Source organism: Sarcophilus harrisii, chromosome 4, assembly GCF_902635505.1.
Source record: "Sarcophilus harrisii chromosome 4, mSarHar1.11, whole genome shotgun sequence".
Lineage (NCBI taxonomy): Eukaryota > Metazoa > Chordata > Mammalia > Dasyuromorphia > Dasyuridae > Sarcophilus > Sarcophilus harrisii.
Window position 1 is genome coordinate 196,961,705 of NC_045429.1, and position 15,043 is coordinate 196,976,747.

Consider the following 15,043-nt stretch of genomic DNA (forward strand, 5'->3'; position numbering starts at 1 on the left):
ACGCCTGTAGTAAGTGCTTTACAAATAATATATGACTTGATTCACACAACAATCTTGAGATTTAAGTGCTATGAATATCTTCATTTTGCAGTTGAGGAAACTGAGGCAGAGAGTGGTTAAGTGACTTGGTCAGGATTATAAAGGTAGTGTCAGAGGCCAGATTTGAAGTCTTCCTGAGCCCAGGCCTGATCCCTGATTCATAGTACCACCTAGATATTCCTGCAGCCTATTACCAATAATGATTTGCCTCATCTATCCAGCACTTATATGGCTGGAAAAGGAAGTGGGCAAGTTGTTAAGTGAAAATGAAGGATAACAGATAGTCCAAGTGCTCTCCTGAAATGAATAAAATATTTAATCAGGAGGGCAACCTTTACTGGGTTGGATGGATTTTAATTGTAAAAGATGAGGATGTTTCAGATCCACTTTTTGTAATCTGACTTCTAACTTCATCACTCAACTCAAACTACTCCCTTCAAAGTTACCAACTGCCAATTACCTGGACTACTGCAATAAACTCTTAATTGACCTCCACACCTTAAGTCTTTCTTTCTCTAATTTGTCCCACATAGCTCTCAAAGTAATTTCCTTGGAGGATGAAGCCAAGATGGTAGAGAGTAGACAGGACTTTGCCTGAGCTCTTCCTGGCTTCCCTCAGAATCAACATCAAATAAAGCTTCTGAATGTATTTTGGAGTGGCTGAATTCACAAATATTTGGAGTATAACAAATTTCCAGCAGAAGATATCTTGGAAGGACTTCAGGAAAGGTTTGTCTCAATCAGGAAGGGGGGAAAGCAGTCCAGTACAGGCACAGTGCAGGGAGGCTTAAGGTAGAAAGGCCTCCACATGCCCATGGAATCTATTGGGAGGCTCTTAGCCAAAATACAGTAGCATTGGCTACTCTGCCCTGGTTCAGAAGTCAGTGGATCAGCAGACTTCAACACAACTACAGAAGGCAAATAGTGAGCCACTCAACTCCAGCATAACAAGCAAGACTTGGTCTTGCCTGGGAAGGAAGCCAGTATCAGCGGCCCCAGGATAGCATAAAACCCCTGTTGAGGAAGCTGGGGATAATCTCCCCTTTGTTCTAAATGCAGACCTCAACCTTTAAAAATGAGCAAAAAAGCAAAAGGAGTTCTGACCACAGATAGCTATCATGAAGTCAGGAAAGAACAGACCTCAAATCCTGAGTCCATTAAAGGCAAATGAAGCCACAAAGAGTAATATGAGTTGGTCTCCCAACCAAAAGGATCTCTTGGAAGAATTCAAGAAGAATCTTAAAAAAAAGTTAGAAGATAAATGAGGAAAGAAAATGGGATCTTTCAGAAGGTTTGGAAAAGGAAATAGAAATTGTCTGAAGAAAACAACCCCTTAAAAATAGATTTGGTGAACTAGAAAAAGAAAACAACTCTTTGAAAAACAGAGTTGATGAAATGGAAAAAGAGAACAACTCCCTAAAAAACAGAATTAGTGAAATGGAAAAAAAAATCCAAATGAACAAAACAGTTCATTTAAAAGTTCATTAAAAAAACCAAAATTGGTCAAATGCAAAAGAAGGCAAAGTAATTTCTCTACAGCACAGTTCTGATTATGTTACTCCTCTGCTCAATAAACTCCAATGGTTCCCTTTTTACTCTCAAGTCAAATATAAACTCAGATATTTGACTTTTAAAGCCATTTATAATGTGGACTTAATCTGCACCTTCAAACTTTTTAAATATCACTTTTTAGGTTCTTTGATCCAGACAAATTGGTCTTCTTATTGTTCCTCACATAGAACACTTTTTGTCTTTGTTCTTTGTCAGTGGCTTTTGCATTGACATGCTTTGAATGTACTTGCTCCTCACTACCAATTCTTAGAATCTCATGTTTCTCTCAAAACTCAAAAAAAAAACCCCCAAAAAAACACATACGAATCTTTTCCAGAACCTTCCAGATGCTTGTGCCTTTCCCTGACCCCCCCAAAAAAAAAATTTTACTTTTTATTAGCTTTTCTGTGTTTGTGTATAGTATTAACTTAATTACAAAGAAGTTGTCTCCTCTGATAAAACATAACCTTTTTTATTGTACAATTTATTGTTTTTATTATTAAAGCCTTTTATTTTCAAAGCATATGCATAGATAATTTTTCAACACTGACCCTTGAAATACTTTGTGTTCCAAATTTCTTCTCCTTTCTCTCTATTTCCTTCCTTAAACAGTGAGTAATCCAATATATGTTAAACATTAAAAATGTTAAATCCAATATATGTATACATATTTATACAATTATCAATTATACAAAGAAAAATCAGATCAAAAAGGAAAAGAATGAAAAACAAATGCAAGCTAACAACAATAAAAAGAGTGAAAATCTTATGTTGTAATCCACAGTCAAGTCCCATAGTTCTTTCTCTGGTTGCAGATGGCTTTCTTCACAAGATCATTGGAACTTGTAATGGGTCGGAACTCTGGAGAAAGGTGTTAGAATTGCTAAGACAATGGTTGTCTAGTTTAGCATGGTAATTAATAGTTCTCTAGTTCAGTATGATTGATTTAACCTTACAACAAATAATGGTTTCCTAGTGATATAAGATTGGCTTATACTCAGTATGATGAATAGATTTAATTGTAATAGAGTATTTAAGAGGTCAGAGTCAGACCTAGAGAAGGACTCGGACAGACTCAGAGAAGATAGAGGACTGGAGATTGGAGCTCAAGGTCTCAGAGCCAAGGAGAGACATTCATTCCATTTCCCACCTTTGTGGTTGTTGGCCTGTCCTCCTTCATTTCTCCACTGAGACCAAGACCCATTTGAAGGGCCTCCAGAAAGCTAGCAAAGCCCCAGGCAAGGAGACAAGACTGTGAAGGAGACAATAACGATTTTTGGACTTTATCTCTGTCTATTCTCTTGGTGATTACTCAAGTGAAACCAAGGCTGGTCCAAAGACCTCCAAAAAGTTAACCAGAACATTATAGGAACTGGCTTCAATTATCTCATTGTTGAAGAGAGCCATGTCCATCAGAATTGATTTTTGTATAGTCTTCTTGTTGCCGTGAATAATGATCTCCTGGTTCTGCTCATTTCACTTAAAATCATTTTATGTAAGTCTTTTCAGGCCTCTCTGAAATCATCCTGTTCATCAAAACATAACCTCCATGAGGGTAAGAATTGTTTTTTGTCTTTATCTAGATTTAAGCACAGTGTTCAGCATATACTATATGCCTAATAAATTGACTAAATGATATCAATAGATATCACATTCTCCCACAACCAGATCCTCTATTCTTCTTTTTTCTTAGTAAGGGTTTCATCGTTGTCATCTGGGCAACAACAGACTTCTCAATCATTCTAATAATTAATATGTCTTTAGATCTACCTGGATTCAAACTTACCTCTCCCTCCTCCCCTGGCCATATACCATACCCCATCAGAGCCAGCACTCAATTCTGAAATACCACAGTGCTGGGGTTTACACCATCTGTAGGGTTTGTATTTGAGTCTCACAAACACATTGCCTGCCTTTTAATCTTTCAGGGAACAGAGAGGAAAAACACTCTTTTAAACTTTGGGATTTGAGGTGAAAGAAAATCATTCATGGCGTAGCAACTTATAAATCTAACAATCTCTCTGTTCTATCATGGGAATGGATATATAGTTTGAAACTGTTATTATTGAAGGAGGTGTCCTTTGTGTAACAGAGGAACAATCTATCAAAGAATTGCTGTATTTAAGATTTTGCTATGGCTTTCTTTGCCAACAAGACTCTGAAGTGGATACCAATAGTTATCTATGCTAATCTATGCTAATATCAATAGGGGAGTAGGGGATTAAGGGATTTGTGATTTCATTATGTTGGTAAATCTGAAAGAGAAAACTTCTTTTATGAATGCAAAGTCAGCATATTTTCTTCAAATTATAGCCTTAGAAAATTTCCTAGAACAATGTTAAGTGACCACCAAGGTCACAGTGTGCCAGAGGCAAAAACTGAATATTATCTTCCAGGTTTTGAGACCTACTCTCTATTTATCAGGCCATGACACCTCAACATTCAAAAGAGATAATATATTATTTCCCCTATTTTACAAAGGAGAAATCTGAAGTCCTAGAGAGTAAATGACTAGAGTAGAGACGACAAGTATCATATTTATCATGTTAGTGTGGAAACTGGGTTTCAAACTCAGGTCTTTTAATGTGGATCTTAGTCACCTTTCTATTCCTTACTTTAAACTCAAAGCATTTAAGATTTCATCAGTATAGGTATTTCATCCATCAACGTAAATGCTCTATGATTTAATGGGCTGTCTTTGAGAACCGTTTTAGCCAAAAAAAATTCATTGTCCTGAAATTGACCTGATAATGATATTCTTCAGATTTAACTATATTCATCCTTGACAGTGTCTCTGGGACTGAATCTAAAACATTTACAATATGGCGAGGTCTTCAGGCCTTGTATTCCTCAAGCATAGCCTTCAAGAGCATAGGGTTACTTCCAGGCTAGTTCAAGCCTCAGAAAAAGACTTCTTGCAATGTAAGACCCAAGAGAATTAATATTCTACAATGCAGATAGTACAGAGGGAAGGATAATACTTAAAAAACATTATTGATAAATGTTACATTTTGCTTTCTCATGGGACTTTACAATCCCCTGGAATTGCAAAATGGAGGTCGAAAGGATTCAATATTCAGCCTTGGGGATTTGGCATTCACAGTTGTTTTCATCCTTTCCCCTACTTTAGAAAGTATTGTGGGACCTGAAAAATCTGGGCACTGCAGAGAACAGCAACAAGTCAGTTCTGGAAATCCCTGGCAACATTACCATTGGATCAAATTAGAAATGTTGAAGATGTTGGAGGGCAAGAGAGCAGAAGTGCAATAGTATATTAGTTTCTACTTGGAATTTTAATTTTACTTCTAAGTTGCTACACCTTGTTCATAAAAGGGCAAGTTTTTTTACTTTCCCCTCAAAATATAATTTCTCATCAAACAAAAAGTTATGGATGATTCTTAACTTATTTGTTGAAAATATGGGGCCACTCAGAGAAAAACATTAATAAGTTATTTTTTGGTTTGCAGACATGTTTATTGTTAGTGAGCTAATTGATTGTTTCAAATTTATATGAACATACATAGGTTCTAGGGGCATGCAAACTATCACTTTCATACACATTCTTGGCTGGGACTAAGAGGTAAAAGAAGCAAAGCTCAGAAATGGAGGATATGGCTAGATCAGAATAAGAGGAAATCTTTCATTCATTTGTTTAACTACCATTTCATGTATATCTTGAGACCCAAAGAACTACTTGTAGATTCATCCTACATAAATTTATGTATCTTTAGTGGGTATAATTTGTCTCAGACTTGCTTATTTTGAAATCTGATCCCTGTCAGAATGGTTCACTGGGATACTCCATCAATTCTAAATAGATTCTAGAATCTATTAATGGCATCTGCTAGAACAAACAATCCTCAGTAGCCCTCTAAGCAGAAGACGCCCAAGGAAGCAAAGTAGGTGGGAGGCTATTATATATAGCCACCATGTCATTTTCTACCTGGCTGTGCTTCTGACTCTCTGAGTTTCACCACCATGACTCACCTGCCTTTTCAGTCTGAACTTTTCTGAGCCCCTGGGAGCTTCAAACATCTTGAACATCCATCTCCCTGGGATGCCAGGCCCTTCTCCCTTCCAAGCACTGATTATGGACCCAGGATGGTCATCCTTCATTCTATTCCCAGCTGTGCTTCTGACTTTCTGGACTTTGTAAAACAATGATACCTTTGTTCCAGGTATCTTTCCTTGCTCTTCTACCCCGACTTTTCAGCTCCCTTTTCTGTATCATCTTTCCCTGTTAGAATGTAATTTCGTTGAAGGGAGAGAATGGGTTTCTTTTTTGCTTGTATGTGTGTCTCCAGAACTTGGTACAGTAACTGGCAAATAGCAAATGCTTAATAAATGCTTAATAAATAAAATGGCCTTTTGTCTGCCATGAGTTAACAATACAGATCAAATAGATTGCAATATATACCCCATATTGTACTAAGTGACAGGGATAGTGACTTGATCTGTGATTTTTATTGGAACAGGGAACTTCAGGAGAAGAAAATTGTTTTTATCAGAATAGATAAGCATCTTCTCTGAAACTTAAAGTCTTATTTTTGTTTCAATTATTTTAGTTAAAGCTTTTTATTTTCAAAAAAAACATATGCATGGATAATTTTTCAACACTGACCCTTGCAAAACTTTGTGTTCCAATTTTCCCCTTTTCTCCCCACCCCCTCCCTTAGATGGGAAGTAATCCAATATATGTTAAACATGGTAAAGTATATGTTAAATCCAATAAATGCATCATATTTATACAATTATCTTGCTGCACAAGAAAAATCAGAACAAAAAGGAAAAAAATGAGAAAGAAAATAAAATGCAAACAAACAACAACAAAAAGAATGAAAATGCTATATTGTGATCCACACTCAGTTCCCACAGTCCTCTCTCTGGGTGTAGATGTCTCTGTTCATCACAAGATTATTGGAATCATCTCATTGTTGAAAAGAGTCACATCCAACAGAATTAATCATCATATAATCCTTGTTTTTGCTGTGTACAATGATCTCCTGGTTCTGCTCATTTCACTTAGCATCAGTTAATATAAGTCTCTCCAGGCCTCTCTGAAATCACACTGCTGATCTTTTCTTATAGAACAATAATATTCCATAACATTCATATACCATAACTTATTCAGCCATTCTCCAATTGATAGGCAGCCACTCAGTTTCCAGTTTCTTGCCACTATAAAAAGGACTTCCACAAACATTTTTGCACATGTGAGTCTCTTTCCCTCCTTTATGATCTCTTTGGGAGAGAAGCCCAATAGAAACACTGCTGGATCAAAGGATATGCACAGTTTGATAGCTTTTTGTGCATAGTTCCAAATTGCTCTCCAGAATGGTTGGATTTGTTCACAACTCCACCAACAATATATTAGTGTTCCTATTTTCCCACATCAGTTACAACATTTGTCATTATCTTTTCCTGTCATTTTAGCCAATTTGACAGATCTCAGAGTTGTCTTAATTCGCATTTCTCTGTTCAATAATGATTTAGAGCATCATTTTATATGAATAGAAATGGTTTCAATTTCTTCATCTGAAAATTTTCTGTTCATATTCAATGGTTCAATTTCTTTATCTGAAAATTGTCTGTTCATATTCTTTGACCATTTATCAACTGGAGAATGTCTTGAATTCTTAAAAATGAGTCAATTCTCTATATATTCTAGAAATGAGGCCTTTATTTGAACCTTTGAATATAACAATGTTTTCCCAGTTTATTGTTTCCCTTCTGGTTTTGTCTGTATTAGCTTTGTTTGTACAAAACCTTTTCAACTTAATATAATCAAAAATATCTATTTTGTGTTCAATAATGAATTCCAGTTCTTCTTTGGCGACAAATTCCTTCCTTCTCCACAGATCTGAGGTAAACTATTCTTTGATCTTCTAGTTTGCTTGTAATAACACTCTTTATGTCTAAATCATGAACCTATTTTGACCTTATATTGTTATATGGTGTTAGGCATGGATCAATTCCTAGTTTCTGCCATACTAGTGAAATTTAAGAGTCTTAAAGACCCGGCTAGAGCAAGTTTGAATTTGAGCTATTTGCCTAAGGTTGAAGCTAGTCTGTGTTCTTTACTCCAAAGACAGCTCTTTATCTACCATGCTGTCTCCCTGTACTAGGGGATAGGGGGCAATACAATGAAAGAAACACTTTTCAATCTAGCCAGTGCTGCTGCTACACCTCTATTCCACACAGCTTTTTCTTCACAACTGTAAGGCAAAATGAATGGCTCTCTTCTGGGATACCGAGTCCATCATAGGACTAAAATTCACAGAGATAAGTTCCTAATATTTAAAGCTGGAAAGGACCTTCTAGATCAATTAGACTATCTCCTTCCATTTTATAGCTAAAACCCAGAGATTCAGAAGAGATTATATTTAAGACTTATAAGGCATCTTTCAGGTGATCTGGGTTTCTTTTATTCTAAAGACAAAGAATTGAGGACTGAATTAAGTAAATTGTCCAAGATCACCAGATCCTTTCTACTTCCTTTCAGCTTCCTGATGGACCATTCTTGAAGTGTGTCACATATAGCTTAAGGAGCTTCAGTTCTGATCTTCACTTTAGCAGAAGCCTCCAAAAAGCAAGGGAGCCAAGAGAAATGTTGTTAGATAAAGTGGCCAGGGGAATAAAGCCCTCCTCTGGTTTAAAAAAGGACCCAGATCCTAAAAGAGACTAAATTATACATTTCTTCATCTTTTTTCCCTCCTTAAAACTTAAATGATGCTAAGGATTCCCTAGGAAGATAAGGAAGGAATGCTTTCCACACATGGGCAACAGCCTACATACCCGCACAAAGATTGAAAATAGAATCTTATATCTAGAAAGTTTGATTCCCAAATATAATGCATAAATCATGCAAGAAGATTGCAAAGATTGACATGAAATTGTGGAGGATTCTAAATGTCAAACAGAGGAATTCATATTTTCTTTTTGAAGCAAAAAAGATCCACTAGAATTTCTTGATCCAAGGAGAGTGATGGGACCAGTCATGTATTTTAATATCAATTTGGGTAGAGAATGGATTGAAAACTTGAGGCAGAATTGAAAACTTAATTCTGCCTAATTAAGAGACTATTGTAATAGTTGAGGAAAGATACTGGCCCTGTGAGGGAAGAGAAAAGGTAAATAAAAGACTATTAAAAAAGAAAAGAAGAGAAATATGGTGGTAGAATGGGTAAGACCTGATAATTGAGTTGCAAGTGATTAGAGGTTACAAATCTGGGTGATGGCAAGGAAGTCAGAACTGTCAGATTTGGCAGGGAAAAGAATTGTTTTGGATGTGTTGAGTTTAAGATGCTTATGGACATGCAGGTAAAAATGTTTAATAGGCAGCTGGTGCTGATTCAAACTAAGGAGAGAAATAGGGCTGTCCAGCTCTAGTTGTTATCTGCATAGAGGTAATAGTTGAATTATGAAAGAATCTAGCAAAAAGAAAAGGTCCAAGTTGGCTACACCATTCAGTGAGAGTAGGATATTGATCATAAGGATCAGGAAGAAGTAAAGTAGTGAAAATCCATGGAGGACAGCTAATGGCAAAAGAAGACCTCAAATCCAAATACTCTTATTCCACATTCACCATTCTTTTTAGTATAAAACACAGAGAGAAACATGAAAACTCAGATCCTTTTTTTCCACAACCGGGATCTTTGATTTAAAGTTTGAAATACACTCCAAAATCTCATATCACAGAGAAGGGAATTTTAAAACTCTCAAAAAAGTTAAATTCTCAGATTACAGAGAAAGAAATTTGAAAACACTCAAAATAATATGACCTAAGGTTATACAGTTATTTTAAATAACATAGCCTTAGATTAAATGGAATTGTAGCCCCAGAAACTCTTCTTTTTATTGTGGTATAGAGCAAAGAATACTGGATCTAGAGTCAGAGCATATGGTTTCAAATGTTGTCTTTGGGATCTTAGTCCCTGTGTGATCTGAGTAAGCTTTTAACTACTTGCTGTTTTCTTCCCTGTAAAATGAGGGGTTACATTGTCTCTTCCAAGTCAATCTTTAATTCTGGGAAACTCGTTGGACCTCATTTCCTCAACTATAAAATAAGGAGGTTGGATGTTTCAACTTCAAACCTATGATGCTGTGAATCTCCCTGGGCCTCTACAAAATGAAAAGCTGGATTATGACTACTAAGGTTCTTTCTTACTCCGTGAGATTTTTTAGGCCTCATTTCCTCATCTATGAAACTAAGGGGTTGTACTAGATGATCTCTAAGATCCTTTCCAGTTCCAAGTCTGTGGTTCTACGATCTCTATATTATGATATCCCATGTTAGGCTTCCCAATACTCTCCATCACCATATGTCTTGCCCCAATTCATAAAAAATGAAAGAAGAAATTGGGGAAAAAGAAAGAAATCAGAAAGGAAGGAAGGAAAGATGGAAAGATGAAAGGAAAAGAGAGGAGGGAAGGAAGGAAAGGAGAAAAGGAGGGGAAAAAGGATAAAGGAAAGAAAGGAAGGAAAGAAGAAAAATGAAAAGGGAGGGAAGGAGGAAAAAAGGGAGGAAGAAAGAAGGAAAAGAAAAAGCAGAAGAAAGAAAAAAAGATTAATGGAAGTAAGAAAGAAAAGAAAGGGGAACGGGATTAGAAAAAAAAGGGAGTGAAGGAGGGAAAGAAGAAATGAGAAAGGGAAGAAAGAAAAAAGGAAATAAGGCAGTAAGGAAGGAAGAAGGGAGAAAGAAGGAAAAGGAAAGAAGGAAGGGAGGAAGGAAGAGAAGGGAATGGAAGGAACAAAAGGAGGAAAGAAGGAAGGAGGGAAGGAAGGCAAAAAAGAAGGGAAGGAAGGAAAGGAGAAAAGGAGGGAAAAAAAGGATAAAGGAAAGAAAGGAAGGAAAGAAGGAAAAGAAAAGGAATGAAGAAAAATGGAAAGGGAGGGAAGGAGGGAAAAAAGGGAGAAAGAAAGAAAGAAGGAAAAGAAAAAGCAGAAGAAAGAAAAAAAGATTAATGGAAGTAAGAAAGAAAAGAAAGGGGAACGGGATTAGAAAAAAAAGGGAGTGAAGGAGGGAAAGAAGAAATGAGAAAGGGAAGAAAGAAAAAAGGAAATAAGGCAGTAAGGAAGGAAGAAGGGAGAAGGAAAGAAAAGGAAAGAAGGAAGGAGGGGAGGAAGGCAAAAAAGAGAAGGGAAGGAAGAAAGAAAGGAAAAAGGGAAGGAAGGAAAGAGGGGGGGAAAGGGAGGAGAGGAGAGAAGAAAAGGAGCGGGGGTGGGCAAGCTCCTTTGCTAGCAGGGCAGCCTGGGAAGCTCCATAGACAGCTCTCACCCTCACTTGAGGTTAGAGGGCAAAGAAGTTAAAAGCGAATCCGGGCTACTTCTTACCAGAGCGAGCGAGGTTTGAAGGCGCGTGCGCAGTGGAGTCCTCGCGGCTGCGCCGCCCGGGCCTCCCCTCAGGCCGCCAATCCCGGCGCTCCCGGCAGAGGGAGCTGCGCGCCGGCTTCCCCTCCCGCTAGGCCCCGCCCGCCTCTCTCTTGCTTCGTCTGGGAGGGGCTCACGGCTCAGTCCGACAGCTGCTTCCTGCTCCGACAGCCTACCCGCTCAGGGCCGCTAGTTCATTCCGCTCCCGGTCTTCCCCAAGTGACCCGTGCAAGAAGACCTCCTAGCACAGTTCTGCGCCCGCCGTCACCTCCGCCGCCGCGCCCCAGCTCCGTAGGGAGGGCCTTGTCCGCAGCCTCCGCACGCGTCCCGCCCGCCCCGCCGCCCTCCGGCCATGCTGTCCTTCCAGTACCCCGACGTGTACCGCGACGAGACGTCGGTGAGTGCGACCCTGGCTCCCGGCCCTGCCGAGGCGTGGGGAGAGGGGAGGGGGTAATCCATCCCAGGCGTCTGCTCGAGGCTGCCATGCTGCCCCCTCCACTTTCCGCCTATTCTCTTCATCTTTCTCCTCCAGCCCCCGCCCTCGCCCCCTTCCTCCTCTTCCTCGTGCCTTTTGTTTGCTAGGAAACGTGCGGGAGAGCCCGGGCCGGAGGCGGTCTGCAAACCGGCTCTGGCTCCTGGGAAGCTCTCGGAGGCCGAGCGTTGGGTCGGGGGTGGGCGGGGAGGGATCCCCAGCCCATTTCCTAAAATTGCTGGGGTCAAGGCCACGCAGGGAGGAGGGAAGGTCGCTGGCCCGGGAGGGCGCCGGGACTTCTGAGCAACAGTTGCCGATGTGGAGGTTAGCAAGAGCTTGCCTCTAGGAAAAGTGTGCTTTTGAGCAGTTGTAAAAACGTGTGCGTGTGTGTGTGTGTGAGAGAGAGAGAAACAGACTGCTATATGTTAGTCATTTTTTTAAATTGCAAATCTCTTCAGTCTCAAAGTTTAAATTCGGTCCCTTTGCATAAGTTTTCCCAAAGGAGAGGGACAAGCAGTGAGAAAGGAAGGACTTAGCGAGAGAAACACAGAGAAAGAGAACGTGATTTCCCTCTCCCCGCTCCCTCTTCCTCCTTTCTTTCTCTTCCCCTTCTCCCCTCCCCGTCCCGACCCAATCAAAGGTCAATTTTCCGAAGTTAGTCCTGCTCCCGGTGAATTTGGGGGTTGACTTTGGATTTCCTGATAGGATTTGGCATTTTAGGCTTGGATTGGGTACCCAACTTGTGTAGCGCACTATGGAATTGAGAGCTAGGGTAGTTTGGGCTAAAGTTGTCAGTCTAGTGTATTCCAGTAAGCATTTATTCAGTACCTTTTATTTGCAAGGTTCCAAGCTAAGCATTTATTCAATACCTTTTATTTGCAAGGTTCCAAGCTAAGTTAGGGGTGGATAAAAACAAAGCAAAAACGAGTTTATTTCTCCAAGTTTACATTCTACTAGAATGATAAGACTGATAAGTATATACGGATAATTCTGGAAATGTTAATTGTTGAATCAGAATTACTGTTACTTGGCAGTAGGTTTTATGGAGTTCACTTTAGGTGTGACTAATAGCCAAATATAAAGTTTTTCAGATTTTCTTTGAGTCGTTTGATGTCTTAAAGTCTTCCACTTTCATCGTGGAAATGTTAATACTTTAAAAGAAGTTTAATATATGTTTATATTCAAACTTATGTTTACAGGAAACTCTGATACATTCAGAGATTTGTTTGAACAGTGGTCATTTGTTTTTGGCAAGTTTATTGACTAATTTTTTTTTAATTTGACCTAATATTATAATAATTTAAAGAAAGTTGCCACACTAGAATTACAGTTAGTGTTTTCTTTTTCCTAAGGAAGTGTAGTTATCTTATAAAGTATACTTAAATGTACATTCCACTTTAAGTAGCTAAATTCCTGGTTTTGATTTCAATATTTCTTGGTGACTTTGGCCATAATATATTTAGTGTCTATACTGTTTTTTAATCTAATATTATAACTTCATTCAAAAATCATTTCTTGAGCTGAAGTTCAAAAGAGGGAGTACCACAAATGTGACCCTTGCCAAGAACATAAAATCAGATAGAGGACATATAAAGAAATAATGGAAAGATCAGCACTTTGTTCAATATGGAGAAGTCATTGTGTGGAAACTCTCTTCTCCCACAGATATTCCAATCTGTTTGTTTTTTAATTGATAAATTCTAGGAATTTGCCAGAGACACAGAGGTTAAATGATGTGCTTAAGGTCATAGGATTATGCACCTGTAGTTGGAAAAAGATTTTAGAAGTTATCTGGTCCATCACTTTTATTTTACAAATGAGAAAACAATCTCAGAGAGGTTATAACTTTACTAAAGTTATATTGTATTTGACATCCCATTGTAAATGGCAGAATTATGATTTGAACTCAGGTTTTGTACCTCCAAAGCCATTCTACTTTATACCACATCAGGCTACGTACAGTCGTCTGTAAATGTTACAGGAAAGTTTTCCAGATTTCAAGGAGGAAAGTAATAAGTGCATGATGGTTTCATGTGTTTTCAGGTGGCATTTGACCTGGACTTTGAATTTCAACATTTGGGAATGTCTGGGCGGAGATATTTTAACAGGAAGAAAATTGTGATAGTGGGAGGGAGAAGGTTCTTGGTATCTGTGGAGGATGTTCTATCTTCCTAGTAATTTATATTGTAATTATATATCACTATATAAATACCTTCCCAGCCTGGAATTTAAGATCTTCAGCAGTCTGACTGTAACCTATTTTTTTCAATCCTTATTTCCTAATCTTGTGTTTCATGTTCCAGCCAGAAAGTCTCCTTAGCTAAACTACTCCTTGCTTTCCACTTGACTTTCACACATTTATGCATTTGTGTCTGGATTAGAACACACCTTTTTACCTCCTTCTATTGAAATCTTTTCCTTTTTTAAGTCCAATCCAATGAGCACAACCTCTGAAGATTTCCCATATCTTTTCCTGTCTGAAAGTATTTTTTCTCTCCTCAGATTTTCAAGAGTTGTTTGCATAGGTTTCTCCTTTGACCATATTACAATCTATCTTCTTTATGTACATGTTATATCTTTATAAGTCTTTTGAGATGTCAGAGACTCCTGTTTTAGTAAGAGGGTTGGGTTTTTTTCATGGTATATCTAATAATGCCTTTCATATAATAATTAACAGATGTTTTATGAAATTAAATTTGTATTCCCAAGAACTTAACATGTTTTGCATTTCTTTCAGACTGACATGTAAGAATGTGGGCATAATGGATACTTTTTCATATGGAAACTGAGACTGGTGATAGGCCTTCAATGCTTTTGAATGCCTTTTTTGAGCTGTGACAAAACATCATCATCAACATTTTGTCTAAGGATTTAGAGTCAAGATTTTAGGGTCATCTAATCCAAATAAAGAAACTGAAATCCAGAGAGTTGAAACACTTTGCCTAAGGAAATGTAGGTTACCTTGGTGGAGCTGGAATTTGAACCTAAGTTGTAACTCTGTATCATTCCAATACCTCATTTTGCCTAGGTCTTTTGAGTTTGATTTGTAAATTCTTTAGGAGTTTGTAGTCTAAATTAGAATTTAGAGAGGAAGTTGCAGCTAGCTGGTACAGTGGATAAAGTGCTTAACCACTGGAATCAGAAAAACAATTCAAAAATGATATCGGGTACTTAACCAGCTGAGTGACCTTAGGCAAGTTGATTAACTGATGTGCCTCAGTTTCAAAATAGGAGAATAATAGCATTTACCTCCTTGGATTGTTATAATGATAAAATAAGATATTTTTATAGTAATTCGCAAACTTTAAATTGCTCTGTGTGTGTATGCTAACTTTATTGTTATTAACATAAACCTATCATTGAGTTGGTAAGTATCAAAGAATGAATAGGTAACATACTTCAAATAAGCTTTATTCCCTGGCTTCTTTCAGGCCTCAATTCAAATGTCAGGAATAGGCCCTTCACAGTTCTCTATGATAGTGTCTTCCCTTTGAGATTACCTCCAGTTTACCTTGTATGTACACAGATATTTATGTGTTTCATTATCTTGAGGGTTTGCACTTTTAAGAAATTAATGCTTCTTGACTTTGAAAATGCATTTCCATACAAGGT

The 15,043-nt window shown here is 38.0% G+C and overlaps 1 protein-coding gene across 2 annotated transcripts in view; it reads left to right on the forward strand.

Moving 5' to 3' along the window:
- PREP (prolyl endopeptidase) overlaps nt 1-15,043 on the forward strand; it is a 163,420-nt gene that overhangs the window by 15,971 nt on the left and 132,406 nt on the right. Inside the window, exon 1 of one of the 2 annotated variants that reach the window (XM_031964470.1) lies at nt 11,021-11,356. The exons of the other annotated variant lie outside the window; for it this stretch is intronic. Coding sequence (XP_031820330.1) covers nt 11,312-11,356 — 45 coding nt within the window. The 5' untranslated portion in view covers nt 11,021-11,311. Of the gene's footprint in view, nt 1-11,020; nt 11,357-15,043 lie in introns of those variants that run through there. 2 annotated transcript variants of the gene reach the window in all.